Source organism: Microplitis demolitor, chromosome 6 (genome assembly GCF_026212275.2).
Source record: "Microplitis demolitor isolate Queensland-Clemson2020A chromosome 6, iyMicDemo2.1a, whole genome shotgun sequence".
Classification (NCBI taxonomy): Eukaryota; Metazoa; Arthropoda; class Insecta; order Hymenoptera; family Braconidae; genus Microplitis; species Microplitis demolitor.
The window spans coordinates 6337747-6363616 of NC_068550.1; the positions used below are offsets into that span (position 1 = coordinate 6337747).

Here is a 25870-nt window from a genome sequence, read left to right on the forward strand (position 1 = left end):
CATTTCCGCTAAATATTTTCAATAAGTGTTTAATTACGGACACAGCAAAAAGTATTAAAAGTTGAATTAAATTATTTTTTAATTTATTCTTTTTAAATTAAAAAAATTTCATTGACATATTACGATGAATTGCAACTAAAATTGTACCGACAGTCGGGTATAACGAGTAATGAATAAATACGAAAGAGGTGTTTGGCAAAAAATGAATATGAAAAACAGTTACAAAAAAAAATTTTACGTTGTAAAATAAAAGAAAAATGTATTGAGTACGGACTTGAGCGGGAGAAGATAAAAGAGCAGAGAGACTATATAAAAAAATAAATTAAAAAATAGTTGAAAAAAAAAAAAAAAATTTTTTTTGTCCATGGATGACAATCACTAATCAAATTGCGTCCGAGCTAATTGTTCGTCGAATTGCCAGAGACGACATTGGTACGAGAATGAAAAAATTAAAAAGCTTGCCTGAAGCTTTTTTTTATTCATTTTAATTTTTTTTTGTTTGAATTATTTCATGTACGAGTAGAGTGAATAGGAAAGACTAAAAATGTGATTAAATAAAATAATAATGAATCTTATATGCTTTTTTCAATTAAATTATAAATTTTTAGTATATGTCGCATGATAATTTTTAGATGATTTAATTTTCTAAAAATTATCTTCATACATTTTTATCTTATTTTCCCCTGATTTAAAGAAATTATTCAAAACGATTAGAAATAACTCAAAACAATTCAAAACGAATCAATTTTACTACTATATAGATATTCATTATTGGCGCGAGAGAAATTTTGCACTCTGAATTGAAGACAAAAATTCTCTTAGAACCAGAAAAACATTTCTTGGCCTAAGAATTATTTTTTGCATCAAAAAAGTTTTTTTTACTCCAAGAAAATTTTTGTTTTCGATTTATAATGCAAAAAATTTCTTGGGGCGAGTGACAATTTTTTTGTACCGAGAAATCCTTCTTTTCTGTGAATCGTACACTCAGAAAATTAAGTAATTGTTTTTATTATGCTAAATTTTTAATTTCAATCATCTAAAATGATTAGAACGTTTTTTTAATGCAAAAATAGTTAGTGTTATAATTTTTTTTATTAGAATTTATAATTATTGAATGATAACTTCTGCTATAAATTTCGTAACAGTTATTGTCAGGATGGTAATATTTACTATCAGGATGATAACAGTTACTATCAGAATGGTAACAGTTATTATTAGGATGATAGCAGTTACTATCAGGATGATAACAGTTACTATCAGGATGGTAATATTTACTGTTAGGATGATATTTACTTCTGCAATAAATTTTGTAACAGTTACTATCAGGGTGGTAACAATTATAATTTCTGATGGCAACTGTTACCACTTGGATTATAAATATAACTATTTAGAATAACAATAATAATTAACTCTAGTTTACATACAGAATTGTACCAATTATTGTAAATATGGTGAATGTTACAATCTAGATGATTTATACAATCATCTAGATAATATTCACTACTATCGGATTAATGATAGAAATTTTACCATTACTAGATAGTAGTTTCTATTATTTAATTTCTGAGTGCAGTAAATTTTACAATGGCCATAGTAATTTTTGCATATGTTTATTTCAATTTCCGTCAAGTGGCCAGTATGATCCGGCTTTACTATGATACCATAGAAATTCAAACGAGAATAATTTTTCCGTGTATTAGAAAACTAAATTTCAAAAAACAAATTTGCTCAAACATTTCAATTGAACACTCAATAGCTTAGTCGTAATTCCAATATAAATACTTAATATATATATATATATATATTTATAAGATAAAAGTCATAACTATTTTTATAAATTTCTTATTTATTTAAAAGTCGATAAAAAAATCAAGTAAATAAAAGCTAAAAGAAAATATTATTTCAACTCAATATTATTTACCTTAAATATCATTTTTTTATTTCTAAAATCTCTTATAATCTAATATTATTTTTATTCTTTTTTATGATCGTCTTGTTTTTTTTCTCTTGATCCTACAAATTAATTAGTTTCAACCTCGACTATCGTTCTCTTACCATTTCACGGTTTACACGGTCGAGATATATCAAGCTGCAAAAGAAAGAAAAAAAAAAGAAAAAGAAAAAAAAGATCTACTGAAGGAAGAAATAAAAAAGAGTGAGGGTAAGGGGTGAGTGAGTAAGTGAGATAAAAAAAAATGTGAAATGAAGTAATGAAGATAAAGAGAATAAAAACTGAGAAAGAGAAAGCATATCGATTCTCAGATTATCGGAAAACGATTGTACACCCCAGTTTCACTCCAGTTTCACCCTCGCTGTGACTCTTGCTAAGATAACGAGATTGTCAAGTAGTAGACATTATTACTTAAAAAAAAAAAAAAAAAAAAAATTTAGCGGAAAGAAAATAAAAGATGAAATTGAATAGTTGATAAAATTAATCCAATATTTTTTTTTATTCTTTTACAAAAAATTTAATTTTTTCTATAAATTTTGTAATCTATATACAATTAAAAATACCCGTAACTTTAATTTAAAAAACGTAATTTCACTGCAAAATTTTTTGTTTTGTTCTTTATAAAAAAAAAAAAGCAATAAATACACAGAAAAAAAAATTGTCAAGAGAATATTTTGGAAAACAAACGTTTTTGGAAATCAAGTTGAGGTTTTCTTGAGCCAAGAGAATTTATCTTAGTCAGAGGAGATCCAAGAAAATTGAGGTTTTCAAAAAAAATTTTTTGAATAAAAAATATTTACGTTTAGTAAAAAAATTTTTTTTTTCTGTGTAATAATCAACAACCTGTTTGATGATTGTTATCGATGATTGCAACAAGTGAAAGTACCCTCAAAACATTAACCACCCTAGTATTACGGTGTTCAAACTACCCCACCATCCTAATGGGTAGAGAGCGCGAAAAAGACCGCAAATCAACGATCCAATGATAGAGAAAAATGGAGAAAGATAGAGAATATTAAACGAGTGTTAGTAATAAAAGCTCCCTCTTTTCATATATATATATATATACTCCTATACTCTATACTACTGGAATATATTTATCTCTGTCTATCGCGAGCCACGTGGATCAACAAGTGGCCAAATCATTCTCTCGCTTGACGAACATTTTTTTAAAAATTTTAATACTTTTAATTACGATTATTATTTAAATGTTTGACCCGTAGATTTCAAAAGTATGAAGCCATTTATGATTAACAATAATTTAAAAATAAATTATTTTTTATTTTATTCAAAATTATAAAATTGATGATTTTGTTAAAAGGGTGCTGGTGGAGGCTCTGGAGCTGCGAGTGGACGTGCCAGTGGATTTACTGTTGCTGAAACATGTGAACGTATAAAAGAAGAATTCAATTTTATCCAGCAGCAATATCACACGTAATTATTTTATTTTTATTCCAAAATCAAACCGTCTTATTCCCTAATCGGGGGACAGTTTATTTTTTGAGGCTGGACAATTTCTATTCTAAACAAAAAAATTTTATTTCTGCCTAAAATTTATCAAAACCTTCTACATACAAAAGAATTACATATTTATTATTTAATTCTCTCTAAAAAAATTTTTTTAATTATTTATATATTATTTTTTATGTTTACAATGAAACTGAGGTAGAAAAATTACATTTTATTTTTATTTTTTTATTTATCTCCGACCTTTACAAACTCTTCTATTTTCTCTTTTCTATCTACTTTCATTTCTCTTTTTCTTCTATATAATATATATATTTCTTTTTCTTTACTTTTTTTACTCCTTTCTTTCTACTTTACTTTACTTTCCTTGGGGGTTTGCTGTGAATTTGAAACGTTGAAATTCTCCAGAGTAAACGTGCGAGAGAGACTCATATATAATAACAAAATGAAATAAATAAATATATAAATTTACGAGTTTTATTTTTTTATTCAATAAAAAAATGTGTTTTTATTTTTTTATTTTTTGTTACAGCCTCAAACTTGAATATGAAAAATTGGCTAATGAAAAAACCGAAATGCAAAGGCATTACGTAATGGTAAGTGTTAAATAAAATTTCCTCTAATTTTGAGCTTAGAAATAACATATCACTGATCTGACTAAAAGATAAATGTTTTCAAAATAAAAAATAATTATTGTCAGTGAAAAAAAACTTATATGGGATTTGAGAGCTGCTATAAAATTTATGGAGGTATAGTTAGGTTGGGAATGTGTCAAATATACACTAGGAGAATGTACAACTAAAAAATAAAATATAATATGAATTTATATATACAAAAGTGAAATACGAATTTAAAAGATCGTTTTCACGGTAGACATGGATGCCGTCATACAACGGCGCAGGAAATTGAATGCTACCAGTGAAATATGGTTAAAAGCAGTCGATGTCAGTTCTCTCATGTTTTAAAACGATCTCAAATGCCTTACATACTTTATATAAAATATCATATACCTCCCAACACAAAAATAAAAATACATTTTTTTAATTAAATTTTATTTTAACATTTTATCGAGCTTGACTTACATTTATTAAACGTTGAAATTAAATTTTCTGTTTTGGTTTTTCTGATTTATTTTTTAGACGATGTAATTTATTTTATATTTTATGAATGACGTTTTGTAATCATAAACTGATTACGTTATCAGATTATGCAAATTTTTCAAAAATATAAAGACTTTTTTCAATTTATATACAGATTTTTTTAAACAATTAATAATAAAATCTGTTACCTTAAAGTCATATGGGGAAAGTGTACGCAGTGGGTAAGTGTGCGCAAACCCATGCGTTTCAGTCCGAAATTACTAGGTTTGCACACACTTGCCCCACGTGACACTACATTAGTATTGCGTCAATTACAATAAATTTAAGAAAGTTTTCTTAGCTGTCAAAAATTACAAATTCCATATACAATTTATAATAAAGTATCATTAGAAGAGTTAAATATCACAATTTTAATTATGTTAATTATCACGTTGTTAAGTGTAATTAAATTTCTGAAGCATACATTATTACGTGTACGCATATTGCATTACTAATTCCAAAAGGGCTTACATTTTTGTACACCTTTTTGGCTTTAGAGAGTATTCTAATGCCACAAGAGGGTTACAGTCCTAAATACCCTGTTTTTAATAACCATCACAATAAAAACTAATCAAAAATAACCTGATACAAAAATGACTATTTACAAAAATAACATCATACAAAAATAACCTGGTAATAAAAACTTATTGCCACCATTTCATATCAATATATCAACTAATTCATACACTAAAAAATTTTACACATTTCATTATATTGATCGTGATAGATTTGTAGCATATCAATTGGATATTAATGTATGCAGGTATTGTTAACTAGATATTTTAGTATATAGTTTTTATTTTTATGGTTATTTTTGTAATTAATAATTTTTGTATCAGGTTATTTTTGTCATTGGATATTATACTTTATGGTACTTTAGCATGGTTGTTTTTTGTGATATTTTGAGCGGACACCCCAAAAAAGCGTATGATTTTTTTTATAGGCTTTGTTTAGTAGATTTATTTTAGAGCTAAAAACTTTAAAAAATAAATTTGAAAGCCCAAAAGGCAATGACTTAAATTATATGCCCTTTTGGCTTTCAAAATTTTGTTTTTCAATTTTGAGCTTTAAAATTTCTCCAAAATGATTTGTAATAAACCAAAAATTATACGCCCTTTTGCCTATAGGAAGTTCCCTAGAGCCAAAAGAACGTATTAACATATAAGTCCTTGTGGAGTTACTAACGCAGTATATTTATAATTTCAATTATATATTTTATTTAAAATTATTTAATTTCCAAAACTTTAGCCAAATTTTAACTCATATTTCATCTCCTTTATTAGGTATACAGGCAACTTTTTACAATTTAACAAGATTCAAAATAACTCATAAATTTTGAAAATAATTAAAAAAATATTTGGTCATAAGAAATATAGTTATTACAAAACACTTTTTCAAATTTTACCCTATATATATTTAGATCACTGTTAAAACAACTATAGTACTATTAATTAAGACTTTTTAATTTTTCTTTATGCATTAGTTTTTTTTTTTTTTTTTTTTTTTTTTTTTTTTTTTATTTTTAATTGGATATAAAGATAACAGGGAAAAATATATAAAAAGATTGATATAAAATGAGCTAAAGGGTGTTAGTAAATTGATCCAACGGTTCGTTCAACGTGATAATGATAATCGTCACGAGAACGGATGTATTATTTCATTTTGTCAGTTAATTAATTATTTAGTGGGGATGATCTAGAGTTTGAGTTATTATATATACTAATAACAATAATAATTTAAATAATAATAATGTTTGAAACTAAACTATAGTCGGATATGTTGATATGTAAACCCAAATTCTCCCCTATAATCTAAACCCTCCTCTATATATAGAGATGTACATGGTATAGATCGGGTCTTTCTACCCCTATTTTACGTGTAAATTGCTACATCGACATGACACTTTAGTTGTGTAACAGAGACAGAAGAGTATATATATTAGTGAGAAATTGTCAGAATAGTACAGCAATACATACATACATATATAGATTAGAGTAACTATAAGAGGGTGGGTTTTATAAGAGCATTGAGGGTGTACAGTTAAAGCTAGTAATCGATATTTACTAAAGTAAATGAGGATATGAATGATTTATTGATCAGTTTTTATTCAAATATTATTCTTATTTTATTTCGTCAATATGTCAGCTTTAATTCGAACTTCTTAATTTTTATGTAATTAAATTTTTTCATTGATTAGGAAAATTAAAATTTTCTTTCACCAAGTAAAAAATTATTTTGATACAAGCTCATAGCTTTAACGCTCTAGTTCGGCGCTTGCCACAAGATCGCGCTCAGTCGCGTGTATTGTTCCTAGTAGGAAACATATTTCGAAACTTATATATCACAAACTTGACAGGTAAGAGTCACAAGCACTCCTCTATGATTTGATTCAAAGATAAATATCTATTTCGATAGTCAAATAGTACATTCTCTATTACATCATAACAATGATATATCGCGTTACTATTTCTAAAAGGACATAATTTTATAAACCCTTTTGGCTTTGAGCAGCTTAAAATTAAAAGAGCTCATATTTTTGTTTTTGTTGCCTATCGTTTTGTAAACTTATTTTAAAGCTAAAAAACAAAAGAAAAAAAATTGAACGCCAAAAAGGCGTTTAACTGCAATTATACGCCCTTTTAGTTTTCAAATTTTAGCTTCAAAATAAATCCCCAAAACTATTGGTAATAAAAAAAAATTATAAGCCATTTTAGCTTAAGGAAGCTCTCCAAAGTCAAAAGGGCGTAAAAAAAATATGTCCCTTTGGAATTAGTAACGTGATATGATATGAATGTTTCTACATGAATAATTTTTGTCGATTTAATTAAATAACAGGTTTGTTTCTTATAGAAAAAAAAATAAGTATTACTTCACTCAACAAACGTACTTTATTGTGTTCTTAAAAGCATTATATTCGACTTGAGACGTAAACCTCATGGAAGAAGATTATATTTCCCTGACTAAAAAAATCTTGAATAAAAATTTTATTCGGTATTTTTTTTCTCAACCCAACTTTTTTTTTTATAGGATTAATCAATAGTATTTATTTGTAGATAATTCGGGATTTAATTTTATATAAAATTTACTGTAAGTATTTATAGTAAATCTCTGATTATTTGGCTAGAATTTTAATTTTAAAAAAAGCATTTTCAAGTAGAGGTTTAACTACGATAATTTCAATCGAAATTACAATTACGATATTAAATCTTAGCTCAATTAAATCCAAATCAAAATGCGAGGATAATTAAAGACATTAATATGATAAACCGATTTTACATTTATTTTTATTTTTATTTTTTACAGTATTACGAAATGTCTTATGGCCTAAATATGGAGATGCACAAACAGGTAATAACAATTTATTTTTATTATATTGAATACTAATTAAGGGGGAGCACTAGTGTGACCGATTGAAAAAAACGATGATTTTTGGGAATTTTTTTAAAGAAAACTACTGCATGGAATCTCTTGATGTTTTAAGGATATATTTGTGGATATATACTGAATACAAGATAAAATTTTTGGACCAAAAAATTCAAAATTCATAAAAAAAACCAAAAAGTTTATTAAACTAGAAGGTATTTCTCACACCATGACCTTTGGGCTAAGAAGAAAATTGAAATTTAACAAAATTAAAAAAAAAATTCGAATTTCGCGCGAAAATTTGATGATTTTTTGCCTGCCAAAATTATATTTTTGATTCGATCGGAAAACTGAAGGTTCATGGTCTGTAGAAACATATATAAAAGGAGCTGCAACTCGAATCAAATCGATCGGATGATTTGTCTTCAAGTTATAATTGCAGCAATTTTGAAAAATGTATTTTCGAAAACCGATAAGCGGCTACTCTTCAGATGGCTGTAACTCGTTAAACTATTTCAGATATGCGCTAGAAATTGTAGTAGTTATTTTTGAAGCTATAGACTATAGAACTATGCAACCAAAAAAAATGATTTTTTCAAAATTTCATAATACTGACTGCCCTCAATAATAAATAAATAAATAAATAAATAAGATAAGATGGTGCAATAGATTAAGGACCAAAAAAAAAGGGAAACAAATAATTTTTTTTTTTCGGTACTTAATCTAGTTTCTTGACATTTTGCTTAATGTACTCTACACCCTATAGCAACCAACCACTTTTGGTACTTGTTAGTCGACTAAATGTGAATTTGTTGGCTCCGTTCCAATTTTAAACTCTTCTCACAAACTTTTAAATACTCATTGTACTTTATCTACCATAAATATATACACAAATAAAATCACTACATTTTTGTGGTTTTAATAACCATTAAGTAAATAACATTTTTTTTTTACCACAAAAAATAAAATTTATTTACTTGTTAATACAAATTTGAAAAATTTCATGTTTTTCGTTCCTACAACTTTACTATTTTCTCATTTTAATTCACTATGAATCGAAATAGATATAGAAAGCGTCTGCATAAAACTAAAAAAATTATTAAAAAAAAAGGAAAATAAACGAAAGGCTTAAAAAAAAAAAAGAAAAACGAAAACGAATAGAAAGAGCCACGGAAAAATGGTTATTTCTTTCTCTCGAATGTGTGTTGGATGCACATGCACCAGTGGCAGCATCGACGTATGAACGTATGAACCAACGAACGATTCTCTCGGTAAACGAATGGGTGCTAGGGCAGGAATGAAAAAAGGGGGTGTTTGTGAGGGGGTGAAACTTCCAACGAGATGAGAGAAAGTATAGATATAGTTTAAAAAAAAAAATCATAAAAATAAAAAAAGATAGCATTGAGATTAGTAACGGGTAAAAAAATCGATGTCATCGTTGCCATCCTCTTTCGCCCCTAGACCACTGCAGCAAACCCTTTCTTTTTTTTTATCTCCCTTCCACCCTTTCTCCCTTTTAACCCCCCAGCGTTCTATCTGTATCTCCAATTGCATCTTTTTTTTTACTCACTAAATCATTCGATCTCACTCTAACACAGAAACAAATAAAAAATAAAACAGTACAGACTTTTGCGTAGAGAAATAATAAAAAATATAAAATAAAAATTGTAGGGGTGATAAAAATAAAAAACATTTTTTTTCCACTCTTGATGGTTGTGGATAAAAGTAGTACAAGTAAAAGAAAATAAAAATATAAAATATAAATGTATATATACGTATATAGTTAGAGGGTTTTCAGAGAGTGGGCAGAGAAACGGGATGACGGGGGAGGAGAAGGAGGAGGGGGAGATGGGATTGAGAGCGGGTGGGAGAATATGAAGGCTAAGAGAGATAGAGAGATAAATGGAAAAATAAAAAATTTTCAAGGAAAGAAAAATGGATGACATGTCAGGTTGGATGAGTTATATCCTATTGGTCAGTCTGTGAATGTATTTTTTTTGTTGTTTTTTTATTCCAGGGGATAGGAGAATTTTTTTTTATTAGTATTGTTTTTATTTTTTTATTTATTTTATTGTCGAAATAAAAATTGCGTTTTTTTTTTCTATTCCATCGAGAATTTTTTTTTAATTTTCAATTATTGTTGTGATTATTTTTTATTTATCGATATTTAAAGTTGGTATTTATAATTTATATTTATCATCATTAATAATTGGAAAAAAAACAAAAAAAAAAAAATTAAATTGATGTAGTAATTGCGAGTAACATATTAATTTTACGGCTTAAGTTATATAAATGTATATTGTTAAGAATTTATGACAAAATCGTCTCACATAATTTTTATTATTATTTTCAGACTGAAATAGCTAAAAGATTAAACGCAATCATTGGGCAAATGATGCCTGCTCTACCACAAGAAGTGAGTAATAACAATTTATAAATAATAATAATAATGATGATAATAACAGAAATAATAATGACATTAATAATAACATTACCGAATTTTACACTGTAAAAAAAACGGTGTGTCCGTGCTATCTTGGTGTTAAAGTTATTGATGCACACATAAAAAATAAGTTATTTTGAGTTAAGAAAATATTTTAGAAGACAAACGTTTCTGAGAACCAAGTCAAGATTTTTTTGAGTCAAGAGAATTTTTCTTGATCAGTAGAAATTTTTTTTTTTTGTGCGAAAAAAATAAAATTTCTTGGCACAAAAAAATTTTTATTTATCCCAAGAAATTTGTTGCATTATGAATTAAAAGCAGAAATTTTTTGGGGCGAGAAAAAATTTTTTGTTTTTATTTCATGATGAAAAATTTTTCTTGCGCCAAGAAATACTTTTTTTTTGTGTGTTAAATTCAACCCAGAAAATAGTATTAAAGTAACACCAGTAGCGGTGTTAAAGAAAAGTAGTTTTACTTTTCAAATATCAGCTGTCGAATTTTATTACAAATCCAAAAACAGATTTTTTATTTCGAAAATTAATGATATGCCAGATTTACTGATTTATAGAGAAATTCAACGAATATTTACCCACATTTTTATGATTCAAAGTCTTTTTGAAAACTAAATCTCCCAGAGAAATAAAATAAAATTATCAATGATTAATTTATCATCTTCAAATCAGTTACTACGTAAGAAACATCAGAGTTATTCTAAAAATGATGATGATATCGATTCTTAATATTTGATTTGATGTGATTAAAAATTTACGTAATTTGTTCTGTTAAATAAAAGTGGGATTGCTTTGTTATAAATAGATAAAATCAATTTTTTTTATCTCAATCAACGTTTCAACAAAACATTATAATTATTATTTTTTTCTGTTCTGCAGCCTTAAAACACTTATACTCACCCTCATACTTCGATCGGAATTAACTTCTTATGTACACCGTTTTAACGCCGGTTGAATAACACCCGTACATTGGTGTGAGTTCATTTAAACACCCTACTGGTGTTAAAATAAGTCCATGACACCGCTTTTTTTACAGTGTATTTAAACAATAATTAAGTAAATAAATAAATTTAAAAACATAACATGATAATTAGCATGGCTTACAGCATCAACAACAAGTAATGAATGCCGTTGAAAGAGCGAAACAACTGACCATGACGGAACTCAATGCAATAATTGGGGTAATTCATTTTTTTTTTAAAACTATAAAACTTGAATAAATTGAAAGTTATGTATATTTTATTAATACACACATCCTTACATAGGCGAACAAGTGACTAAATATTTACAAAGTCAAATACCATTTTACTCATTCCCTTTAAAGTCGTTTCTCAACAAGATCTAACCCTTCTCTTTTCTTTTCCACTCTGTACTCAGCCTATCTGCTACCCTTTAAACCCCTTAGTTCTCTTTAGCCTCATTTTACCTTAAACATCACAAACTAACCCCTTTGTAAGCACACTAAGAACACGTGGAATTTTACTACTCCTGGTTCTTGTACTCGTTTTTCCGTGATAATAAATTCTTAACATTATTTCTCTTACTCTTTACCACTTTATACGTACTTTCTTTTTAAATTTTATTTATTTTTTTAAATTTATTTATTTATTACAGCAACAACAACAGCAAGGATTGCAACAATTACTGGTAAGTTTAAATTTTTATTGATAAAATCGACTGCCCATAATGAGTCCCCGTCCCCCTTAATCAAAAATTACACGGAGAAAAAAATTAAGTAATTTTTACTAAATTTGAAAAAAAAATTACAATCCGAGAAGTAATCTTGAAACGTTAAAAAAATCAAAACCTGTACAAAATTTGAAGTAAAAATTACAACATATTATTTAGAATAATAATTTCTATTGATTATAAAAATTACTACATTCAAAATAAAATTTACTAGCGACAAATAAAAATTATAATGTACCAATAATTTGTACTATTGTGCGTAGTAAATATTAATTAACGCGCTTTGTGAAAGATGTATTCTGGCGAGTAGTTTTTACAATCCAGATAGTAATTTTTACAATCTCAAATAGTAATTTTATCTCCCGGAGTAGCAATTTGTCTTACTGACATTATAAAATGTACAGTAACCTACTCTCTTAAAATGAACCAGTGAAATTTCACTGGTTCTTCAGTGAAATTCACTGATTCAACCAATGGACTAAGATAATCGCTTAGCTCATTCGTTGAATCAATTAATTCCACTTAATTTTATTTATTATAAACGTTTATTTAAAAACAAAGTGAACTAAAAGAGTCTTAATAACGAATACTTATGATTATAAATTATTTAGTTAACATATAATTTTAAAATGTTATTCTGGATTGAGGTTAGCTCTTTAGCTACTTAAGTAACCTCAAAGTTATTTATTTTCATACTCTGTAAAAATTTTGTCATATAATTATTATTGTTATATAAAATTTGGTTAATATATTACATAAAGATAATAAATAAATATTAATAACTTATTGACACAACAAAACACTTGAATACACTCATGTACAGGATGCTGCTGTACCCGCGCGCTTACATATTTTTAGTTCACTGGTTGAATCAGTGGAATTTCACTGATTCATTTTTAAAGAGAGTACGTAGACTTACATTGGAGATGTAATATTTATCAACTACGAAACAAAAATTGCGACTAATGTACTAACTTTTAATAATTAACAATTCTGAAAACGATTTCTACTTTTTGTAACATTGAACTATTTTTATATGAGTAAGTAAATATTTATTTTTTCCAACCGAAAATTTAACGAAGCTGTATTGTAATTACACGGGAAAAACGGAATATTAAAAATTAATAAATAATAGTAAAAAGTGGAATCTGTTATCAATAATTAGTACTATTATGTGCTTAATGCAAAGAATACTAATTTTTGTAGATTCCTAAAAACTACTATCAATTATTTCAAAAAGTAAGAAAATATTATTACTTTTAGAAATAATACGTGACTCATTAGTGAAAGTTAATTAATTTATGGCATAATCGGTTAAAAAGTAATGATTGGTCAAATTAAGAATTGGTATCTTAGATACTGATTTTTCCAGCCGAAAATTGAAAAAGTCACTAACTTTTATTTTATAAATTTGATATCACTGATCAATTATTAGCTTAAAATATCATTTACTCATCATTATAAATTAATTTACAATATACATAAATCGAATAAGTGGTAAATAATAAAATGAAAAATTAGTATACTAGATACTGATTTTTTGCTCATAAAAATACCGAAAATTTTTAACTCTTATTTTATAAATTCTATCCCATTGACTAATAATTAATATAAAATGTTATTTATTCGTTATTATAAATTAATTTGTTATATACATATATCGAATAAGTAGTAAATAATAAAATGAAAAATTCGTATACTAGATCTTTATATATTAATATGTACGTTTACTAATTTTTCGGCTCCTCATTTTTAAAATTTTTCTATGTTTATTTGAATAGTAATAATTGTAGATACCAATTTATCAATTCTTTTTCATATTAATTTTAATATACGAAATTACAAATTTTGCTCTTCTATGAGTATCAAATTTTAATATAATAACCGCGATTTTGAAATATATATAATTATCCTGGTTTGATATTAGTATCGAATACACTAATTTTAAGTCGTAAAAAAAACTACAAACTGTTAAAATTTTGAGCATCATTTTTTTCTGTGTATTATGATAAGTGAAAATTACAATCTAGATTATAATAATTGAAATCAAAAATTAATTTTCTACAAATCATCGTAATTTTTTTTTATGGATTGTAATTTTTTATTTGAGATAGCAAATTTTTCATTGTGATTGTAATTATTATTTAATTTTGACTTGCATTTTTCTCCATGTACTGATTTCCAAAAGCTCTCCTCCACTTAACCACTTTTTTGAGTTTCGTACCGACAGCCCGTTATAAGCCTTAAATAAAATTGAAATCTCTGTTTTTGATTTATAATGAAAAATTTTTCTTGTGTCAAGAAATAATTTTTTTCTGTGTACGTCTGTTAGACCAGACTATAATGGGTAGTCGACTGTATACATAATTAAATGAGAAAAGGAATAATAAAATAATTAAACTACAGCAACAAATACATGCACAACAAATGCCACATGGAGGAGTTGTAGGAGGTATACCACCAGCAGCGAGTCTTTTAGGATTCGCGGGTGCAGCAGCCGCGGCAGCAGTAGCTGGGGGTGGGGTTGTGCCACCTCATTTGACAGGACCGCCGCCGCATCCCGCAGCAACGGCCGCAGCTGTAACTGCAGCAGCGGTGCAAGCTCAAGCTTTACTTAAATCATCAGACTTACAGCAGCATCGCGCTGCTGCTAATGAAACCCCTGAAGCAGATCGTAAATCAATTACTCTCACTGATGAACGATCGACCAGACATTCTGTATCACCCAGTGATAAATTTCGATCACGTACACCGGATATGGAAGGTGACGCTAAACGACGTAAAGAAGATAAAATTCATCATGTAAGTAATTAATTAATTATTAATAAATAGATATACTAATGGTTATCAAGTTATGTATCATACATTACTCACACTATCTCTGACAGTTTAGGCATAAGTAAAAATTTCTTTGAAAAATCCTTTTCAAACTTTTGACTTCCCGCTATGAAAATTTAAAATTTTCAAAAAAAGGAGTTATTGATTTCGGTCCAATTTTCGAAAATTTAGTTTTCATTACATGCCGACGTTTTAAGGTTTTAGGAATCTATTCTAACTATTTCTAGAATAATGTGTGTGTGTGTTGTGTAAAGTAAGTTTTGTTGTACGATATTTTTGAAACGAATTGTCCAATTTGAATGTTCATTGCAGAAATCGTAAATTTAAAAAATTTTTTTTTTTAGGTTTTTTTGTAACATCGTGTCACAAATTGCAAGAGAACTTATATTTTTATACATTCTTTTGGCTTTAGTCACTAATTTCAAAACCAAAAGGGCGTATACTTTTGGTTTTTAATTGCTAATGATATTATAAACTTATTCTAAAGCTTTAATTGGAAAAACAAACTTTTGAAAGCCAAAAAGGCGTATAAGTTAATGTATATGCCCTTTTGGCTTTAAAAACTTTTTTTTTCTAAATTTTCAACTATAAAAAAAAGTCTACAGAACGATTGGTAATGTAAAAAAATCATACGCCCTTTTTAGCTTTAAACTTATAAACATATAAATTGTTTTGGAATTAGTGACGCTACTTAACCCATAAACGGCATGCCCGATTTGCTAGAAAATTTAATCAAAGCTAACTCTCCAAATTTCCTTTTAATTGCCGCAAATTACATGCAAGTTGGTCAATTCGATTCAAAAATATCATCGGACAAAAATTACTTTTTTTCAGCGAAATGCATTTTTTTTTTTCTCTTCTGATGAGGATCATTCGTTTCTCTTTTTTTTTTTACTCTTCATAAACAATTTTTGTTTCGTACTTAAATTGTTGTTTTGCGGAGGTATAAATGAACATCAACTTGAATTCACCTTAACCATAATTAAAAACCGTGTAAAAAAAAGTATAAATAAATAAACGCGAGAAGAAATGTCTCATCTACGTTACATTTACTTTTTATTTTTTGTTACTCGAGATGGGTATACCCAGCGTAATATCATATATATATATATATATATATATATATATATATATATATATATATATATATATATATATATATATATATATATATATATGTTTTTATATACACAAGTAGCAGATTGGATTATTTTTCTTGAATTATTTTTTTTAACCGGTAGTTTATCTTCGTCACCAAGACATACAGGACAGTAGTGTCGTTGGGCTGCTTAAACATCTCTTGTACAAACACCTCTCACTGTTTCTATCAATCTTAATTTTCTTTTAAACCCATCAAAATTGTCAACAATTAAACTTTAATTATTTTTATTTCTTTTAAAAATAATCAGTTAAACTTGAACAATTAAAAATAATAATACTTTTTTCTTAATTAAAATAAATTGATAAATAAAAATTAACTCTATTTTTTTGACATCATTTATGAATCTATTCAAATTTATTCAACTATTTATTTACATATCAATCTAGATAAATATATACTTTTGATTTTTTTTCTCTTAATTATAATTATGGAGTTCAAATGTCTTAACAACAATAATTGTAAAAATAAATCTGCACAATTTTGTGATGACAAATCAAATTTTAAACAAAATACTAATCTTTATAATAATTTCCTTAAGGGCACTTTCGGACTTTTTCCCCCACTTTGAAAAAATATGCAATAACCTTGAACTGATCATTTGATCAATTAAAAAAAAAATTAAGCATTAATTGAAAAAAAAAAAAAACTTAGTTGCAATTTCCCCGAGATATAGGTTTGAAAAAAAAAATTATTTACAGTTGACATCAATTAGGAGTTGAACAAAATTTGGTAAATAAATTTTAGTAAAATCATCATGTCAATTTTATAATTCGAAATTTTAAATTTGCAAATTTAAAATTTACTTACCGAATTTGGTTTAAACTTCTAATTGATAACAACTGTAAGTACTTTTATTTCGAATCTATATCCCGGCGACAACTGTAACTACGTTATCTTTTTTTCAATTAATTCTTTTATTGTTTTTTTAAATAATTGATGAAATTTTAATACGGTTATGATAGTTAAAAGCCATTAAGGATATTTTTGGACAGTGTCCCTCCACACTTTTTTAAAAAAATTCATAATGACTTTCTACCGTCCTATAAGTATAATTATAAGTTGACATTTTTGTCTGCAAAAAAAAATATTTCATCAGTTTGGGAGAAGTTTTTTACGATTTTATTCAAAAACCGGAAGAGATCCACCAAAAAGTAGAAGACCAAATTGAACTTATTGACTAGATTAACTATCTATTGTACGACTCATTAATTATATAATTTTTATTAGATCTTAGAGTGTTAATTATTCGATTGCTAAGACACGGTTTATTACAGACTATACCAGCACCTTGTATCCCTGATTTTAAAAAATTATTCAAAACAATTCAATTTCAATACTATATAGATATACTTTCATAACTGAGTAAATCATCTATATTATTAAGAGAATAAGGGAAATTTGGTTCCAGCCATATCTATATGGTAGAATAAGTTAATGGTATTTAATTTGGTATCGTTAAAGAGATCTTGATTTGAATTTGTGCCTTTTCATTGTTTAAACTCTATTCATTGTCACGTATCGAGATAGATCAATTTATCTATATCATTCGAATTACATTTAAATGAAATATGATTGAATATATATAACTATTATATAATTAAGAGAAAATAAAAACATTTAGTCTGTGCCATGTCTTCTATGATAATAAAAATATAATTTGGTATCAGTGAAAAAACAAATATATTAGATGACTAATAAAAAAAATAGACCGTGTGTAGATTTTTTTTCAAGAATCCAATGATTATACAATCAATGAAATCAATAAATTTGCGAGTAATGATGAGATTTGTTTCATTAAATAGCAAGACAATAAAAATTAACAAAAGATTTTAGAGCAGAGATTTTAATAAACAATTAAATTCAAACTACATTTAATAAATTTGCCAATAATACTCGGGCAGTCACGTAGTGACTGTAGGTCACTCGTTTTCTTTGATCGAATCTAATATTGACACGAAAATTTTATTTTAATTTATTTACCAAATTCCACTTCACTCTTAATTAATAACAACTGTAAGTAATGTTTTTTCAAATCTACATCTCGATGAAATTGCAACTAAGTTGTCTTTTTTTCAATTAATGCTTTAACTTTTTTCTAATTAATTAATTAATTAATACAATTTTAATACAGTTCAAGATCATTGAATATTTAAAAAAAGTAGGGAGTGGGGGGCACTGCCTGAAAATGCCCTTAAAATTAATATTTAAATGTTTAATTTTTGTCCAAGTCAACGAAAATATCAAAACTTAAAACAAACGTTTTAAACATGAACGTCAAATAAAAATTAAAAATGAATATATACACATTAAAAATATTAATACATAAAAAAAAGAATAAAAAACGCGGTATGAAGAGGAAGAAAAAGAGAATTAGGATGAGGATCTAAAATGAGTCGGAGGGAAAGGTTTGAATTTTTCATCTGACCACGTCGAACCAATTAAAGCAGACCACGGTGCCACCAGAGCGTACTTTTCATTTTATCTCCCTCACACTCTTGAATCTCTCTCTATATTGTGTCCTCCTTCTCTCACTTCTTTTACCTCTTTACTCACCTTTTTCTTTCTCTTTTTCCTTCTCCTCAACCCCGTTTTATTTTATTTTGTATTAATTCATTTATTTTTATTATTATCATTATTATTATTTCTTTTTTTATTCTGTCTATATAATGATAATAATAACAATTACTATTATTATTCTTCTCTTTTACTCTTGACGCTTAAATGTCGTCCTTACTCACTCACTCTTCGCGCAACTCGTTGGATTTTTTCGCGTCACGAGGCGGTGTAATTTATTTGGCTCGAGCTACTGAGGGTGGGGGACATGAAAAGAGAATAAAGAAACAACAAAAAAGAAAAAAAATTTTATAATAATAATAATAATAATGATAATAAAAAATAAAAAAAAAATCAAAGAGTAAAAAAGAATAAGAGTGAGAGGGATGAAAAAATAAATAAACAAAAAAAATGAGTGAAGGGGTGGTGGGTGAAGAGAAAGACCGAGACAGAGTGATGGGATGAGAAAAAAAAGGACGCGAGGGTGTGGAGTAAAGGTGGGAAAGAAAGAGAAGGAGAGAGAATTGGGGATGGGCACGCAAGGGTGGTTTCAGTTTATTTTGTAAGTCCTATCTTTATCGCGGTCTTTTACTCTACTGTCGGACTTGTCTAATGCTTCGTTTATATCATTCTTATAATTTTTCAGTTTTTATGTTTTAAATTTAATTTAATTTTTTATTTTATTTATCAGCTTCCTTTTTTTTTATACGAAAGAAAATTAAATTTCCTATAAAGTTATTTTTGATAAATTTCATTACATCTTTATTTTACACGAAAAAAATTAGTGTTTGAAATTAAATTTCCAAACCATGTCATAAATCTTTTAAGTTTTAGTTACGATTTTTAAACTTCAAATACTAATTTTTCTTGCATAAACAATAAATTTGAATGAGCGCCAATATAGCAGCCATGAAAAAATTTTTAAATTTTAAATAAATTACAATTAAAGGGAAATAGGTGATTTTCAAATGAACCGTTTTTCATAGGTAAAGACCCAAATCATTAAATAAAATATTTCTCGTTCGAAAATTTCAGTTTATATTTAAGAACAGCTCATGTATAATTTCCATTTGTTAATGTAAGTGCAACAAGGACCGTTTTGTTTGTTCACATGTGTGTGAAAAAGAAAATAGATGGCAAATCCGCTTAAGTAGTAAATCAATAAAAATTATTACATTATATCCCGAATAAAAGTCAAAGGGAAAATAGACTTTTAAAAATTCCATACTGCAATAAGTCATTTATACAAAACGGTCCCAGAAATATAATTTTCAAATTAGTTAATGACTACCAAAAATAGGTAAATTTTTTTATGGGGTTTCTAAATGCATCCGAGAAGTCAATTTGAGTGAAAATTGAAATTAGAGTGAAAACTGAGTCTAATAATTAACTGTATGGCTGCTTACGTTTATTTATTTTTTTAGTTTTTTTGTTATTCGCACTGTGATAACACGAATGAATATTGCAAAAAAATTCAAATTACGGAAAGCATGAAATAAATAAATAAATTATTAATTTTATGTTTAAGTTGAAAAATAATTTTCTTGATAGGAGAAAATCGGAATTTATTTACAGTAAAAAAATAAATATCAGCATATCTGGAGCGCGGATTTTTTCAATTAAGAAAACGATTTTGATTAAAATTTTCAATAGAATAATTTCTAAAAAACAATATTTCAAAAAGTTATTTTTCTCTCCTGTAAAAAATTGTGAGTGAATTTGGAATGATTACAGATTTTATTTAAATCCAAATTCACTTCGTCACTCAGAGCTCTGGAGTTTTAAAAAAAATCACTCTGCATACAGAGTAAATAAGGAGTTAGTTCTCTCAGCGGAGTGATCTAAACTTTATTTAAATTCGCATTCACTCCGATTTGGAGTTTTAATATTAAAGTAAACTCCTTTTCGAAGCGAATTTAATTCTGAACCGGATTTCCTAAATTAAATTAAACTTCCCCTTAGAGTTCACTCTGATAATTTTTTTGTGTAGTAAAATTTTAAAAAATTTAAACCTCAAATTTAAATTTGAATTATAGATAAACTCACGTAAATAACGATACCTTTAAACATCAAAGTAAAAATACATAGAGTGAGTCTACAACACAAGACTTTTTCCTCAAAATATAATAATAATACAAAACAAAAATAAATAAATAAATAAAAAATAATAAAAAGGCAACTAAAAGAGTAAGGTCGAAAACGAATAGAATAGAATAGAATGGTAAAAGTATTGGATGGAAATACACTCACCACATACACACACACGTTTATATCTTTATACAACTAAAAAAAAATCCGGAAATTCCGAGATACACATACTCATTCATATATGTCTATATATATATAATACAAGTCACAAAAGTTAGAAAAAGTGTAAGTAAAAGAAATAAAATAAGTAAAAAGTGGGGGTTTGAAAATGGTGGTTGTAAAAGTAAAGGAGGAGAAGGGAATAAAGGGATGAATTGTACAGGGTTTAGGTGAAAGAGAGGTAGAAAGAGAGGGAGAGACAGAGAAGTCGGTAAAGGGGTGGAAAGAAGGATGAGGATGAGGATGAGGATAGAAGAGGAGGGTGAGGATAGAAGAGGAGGGTGAGGGTGGCTATGATGACAAAACATTCGCTCTGAGCTTCCGGAGGGCGAAGAGGAAAATGTCAAGGTTGGGGAGAAGAGGGAGGGTATGAAGAGTAAGGGGTAAGTTGGGTAGGGGAAAAGGGATAAAGGGGAAAAATTTTCGACAGAGATGAGATATTGAGTTGAAAAAGTACACAAGAGAGAGGGTAAAAATTCCATCATGGAAGGGATGAAGAAAAAGAGGGTGAGGGTGAGCGGGAGACGTTTAGGGGCGAGGGTGAGAGATGGTGAGGTTTATATCCATCATTTTGTATTTCTCGCAGACATAAAAATCTATACTATCCCCTGACGCTTTTCTACTACTCATGCCGTTTTATTTTATTTTTATTTATTTATTTATTTATTATTATTATTTTTTTTTTCTCGTTTTTTCTCGAGCACATCCAACTCACACGGCATCAAATATTATATTTATTGTCGTGGGTATTTTGTTGTATATTTTATAAAATTAAATTGAATTAGTTTATCTAAAATTACTAAAAAAATTTTTTAATTTTCTGTTATTGTGTTTGAACATTAGGTTGTAAAAATAATTTATAAGAAGACATGTTTATTTTATATAAAATTTATTTATTTAAATATTTATCAGTTTTATAAATTTGTCTTTGTCGATCCCTTTAATGTATTAGAGTTTCCATTTCACTTTGTCGTTTGATACCAAACAAACCACTAGCTCAACAACCCTTGAGCCTTCAGCGTACCTTTATCTCCTTTATCTCCTCAACTCCCAATTCCACCTGCATTTCCTCTATCACTCGTATCACCTCCATTTGGTGAATTTCATCCTTCATCCTTTAGTGATTAACACGAGATCCTTTGTCTTTTACATTTACATCCACAACACACTTATTTTTATTTTCAATAAAAATAATAAGTTTTTTTCATCTGACCTTATTTTTTTTTTTCTTAAATTAATAAAATGAGAACTATCGATCTGTTATTGCTGTTATAAAGATCTGACGTAATGTGGCGTGTATATAAAAAGATGAGGATGTTTTTTAATCTTTATTTCCTCTTTCTATTTCCACACTTTCGCAGTAGTCTTCTCATAAACGATTTTATGTGGCCACAAGCCAACAAAACTTTTCGATTAAATTTATCCATTATAAATACGTAATTCAATAAATATTAAATTATAAAATTAGTTGGTACTAAAATTTTATAAATAAGTGATAATAATAATTTAAGAGAAATGAATATTTTTTTTTTGTACTCGTTATTTATCCACTTGAGTATTTCATCTTTACTGAATCCCTTTTGTCTCGGCAATTATTACAGGGGCTGCTTTGAGTGTTTGCGTCTCTTATAATCCCGTCTTATCTAAAATGTAATCTCTATTGTGGAATTTACAACGAATTTCACGATATAGTGTAACAAAACTTATCAATTATTATTATTATTATCATTATTCGAGTCTTAAATTTTCAGAGTGCATTTTAGTACACAAAAAAAAATTTTTTTGGCGCAAAAAATTTTTACTTGCCTCAAAATAAATTTTTACTCCAAGAAATTTTTCGCATTTTAAATTGAGAAACAAAAATTTTCTTGGAACGAGAAAAAATTTTTTATGAGGAAAAAAAACTTTTACCCTCAGAAATTTTCTTTAGTCCTATAAAAATTTTTGTCTTCAATTTATAATACAAAATATTTCTTGTTCCAAGAAACCCTTTTTTTCTGTGTAGATTTCGTGAAAATCCAACTATATGTTGTATTTGTCCTCATGACGCAACTTTCCAAAAATTTTTCCGTTTTCTGTTCCAGCTGGTCAAGGAGGTTCTAATAATAATATACCATTGGTTCAAAAGCTTATATATACATACAGAGAGAAATGGAAACAAAAAATGTACGAATTTTTATTATGCTGTCGACAAAATTTGAAACAGGAAGTTGAGTTGTCAAAAAATTATTATACACCACTAAATTATTATAGTGCACGGAAAAAAGAGCAGTTGAAAAATTACAGTTTCTACAGTGAAAACAGGCGTTCGGGGCAAAAATCTTTAAACAGTGAAGCTTAAACTGTAATTTTAGAAATTTGTTATAGTAATAAAATCAACACAATTTTAAGCAGCAAATTTTACAGTTTAAAATTTTATTTTAAAATAAATTTTTAAAGCATTATTTACTTTTTATTTTGAATTCATGCTTTATTTAAAAATTAATAGTTGATAGGTGAAACTGTAAAAATTAAGATTGATCGATTATGTATTTCTTGCTTTCTGAAATAATACCTCTTATTTATTCATAACATTATACTGAGTTATCAATTGTCAATGATGAATGATCTGAGAAAAATCACAGCTCACACAGTAATTTTTAAATTCTATATCTTAAGAAGAACATTACTATACAGAAGAGTAATATTAACGATCGAAAATGTAAATTTAACTAATTTTAGAATAAAATTTAAAATTATAAAATATGTTTATTAAAGAGAGCTGGACAATATCGAGTTTGAAACTGTAATATTTGTTATGCGTGGGATAGAAATTTAATTTTTACAGTTTCAGAGTCGCAGCCCTTTACTACTATACGAAACTGTAATAAATACAGATATGTTCAATTTTTCGACTGATCTTTTTTCCGTGTGAGCCTCTAAAAATTTATTTTTCTCTACTATAATTAAAAAGCGACAGCATAATAAAAATTTGTACATTTTTTTGTCCTCATTTCTCTTTGTGAATATATATTAGACTGATTCAAAAAAATCGACTATTTTTTATTTTTTTAGAACACACTTTCAAAAGTTTCAGTAGGGTAAAAAAAAACGCCTGTTAAAACTAGAGCTTTCAATATTAACATTAAAAACTTCTTAATTGAAATTTTTCACTTCCTATTTAAATAACGTGGGAAAAAATTTTTGAAATGTTAAAATGTTACAACTTATCAATGAACCAGTATACCGAAAAAGCCAATACATTTTTTTATAGAGAATTGGATGCTAAAAAAAAAGGTCTATAAATTTTCGACAATTTCAATATTTCAAGAGTTATTCGAGATCAAAATGAATTTATAGAATTCTTACTATTTTCCGACTTTTCTGGTGAAATTATCAGACTTATTACAAAATGTTATATATAATCTTTTTTGTAGAAAGTTTTATTTCCAACAAATTATTCCTTACAAACTTTCCGAAATTCCTGTATGTTCTTTAGTTATTCGTATTCAAAATCAATCACTTTTAAAATATCCTATTATTTGTAACAATTCCTTGACGTTTGTAGCCGTGTAAAATTTCAAATTTTAAATCTCAACATCTCAATTCAAGAAGTTGTAATTAATTTCGTTTCATTTTTGAATATCTTTGAAAATTTTTGACCTCGAAATAGACAGAAAATGCCGAAAAAAAAATTTTCACTTCAATCTTGTTGTTAACTTGAAAATAAATAAATAATAAGAAATCTACTTTCATTTTGAATTTCAAATAGCCTTTTCTTTACTTTTTTTTTTTTCATATACAGAAAAAAAAAGTATTTCTTGGCGCAAAAAATTTTTACATTATAAATTTTAAAATGAAAATTTTCATGTGTGGAGAAAACTTTCTTGCACCAAAAAATTTTTTCTAGTCCTAAGAAATTATTTTTTTGTGTGTATAAAAATTTTCATATATAAGTTATAAGATAATTTAATATATTAATTTCAATTGACGTTAAGCTGTCATTATAAAAATATATCTTATAAGTATTAAAGTATCTTATTATTTATAAAAATAAAATTAATATTTAATACGACCTATTTCGTAATCCCGAGCGAAAACAAAACGAAAAAACAAAAAATATTAAATATATATATATCTACGTCTTATTACAATGTTTCACCTACCTGTTTAGAATTTGTTTCAGACTCTCTAGGGAGTCTGTTGTTTTGCCTCACTCATCCTAAAAGAACTTTAAAGATGAGCCTGTGAACATAAAAAATAAATGTATAAATGAAAAAATAAAATGTAGACGTATAAAGACTGACAAGTATAAACAAAAACTTACAAACAAATAATATTAATTATTAATCACCAATACTACACTTTTTAAAATCAATTGAAATTAGTCGCTCAATAAATAGAAAATTAAAAAAGACAGTGAATAGTCTACTTAATAAAAAAAAAAAAACCATTAAGTATAATTATATAATAACTTAATAATTTATATCGATCCCGAAACCCATAAAATTTTACCTATTTCCCCCTTTAGATAAAGTCGAGTGGTTAAGGGGTTGGTCGAATAATAGAGCTGGCCTTAATACTATGATCCCTTGGCAATGAAAGCGTTAAGAGAAATCTATATATATATACATATATATGTAGGAAGGGTTGGTGATGGTCGCTAGTGGTCTGAGTAGTAGACCAGGCAGTGGAATAGACGGGGATGATAACATTTGTATCATATTTAACGGTAGAGTGGGCAGGTTAAGGGGTATAGTGCTCTAGCACTATAAAACTTTTTCTATCTCTGTCTTTATATGTACAAGTTGAAACAAGACAAACGTATTTCTTGGTTGTATCTCCTTTTACCCCCAGTTAAAAAACGACCCTTAGCTCGTCTGGTTTTCTTCTTGTCTCTCACACTCTCATCTGTATCAAGCTTTACTTGCTCTTTCTCACTCTCTCTCACTCCCTCTATCTCTATCT

General features: G+C 27.1%; 1 protein-coding gene across 2 annotated transcripts in view; it reads left to right on the top strand.

Moving 5' to 3' along the window:
* LOC103579893 (protein groucho) overlaps positions 1–25870 on the top strand; it is a 41561-nt gene that overhangs the window by 6522 nt on the left and 9169 nt on the right. The window contains exons 3-9 of one of the 2 annotated variants that reach the window (XM_014439401.2): positions 3273–3385; positions 3951–4014; positions 7861–7905; positions 10274–10336; positions 11469–11555; positions 11989–12021; positions 14470–14865. In XM_014439401.2, the coding sequence (XP_014294887.1) occupies positions 3273–3385; positions 3951–4014; positions 7861–7905; positions 10274–10336; positions 11469–11555; positions 11989–12021; positions 14470–14865 (801 nt within the window). The remainder of the gene's footprint in view (positions 1–3272; positions 3386–3950; positions 4015–7860; positions 7906–10273; positions 10337–11468; positions 11556–11988; positions 12022–14469; positions 14866–25870) is intronic. The other variant, XM_014439402.2, reaches the window with a different exon arrangement.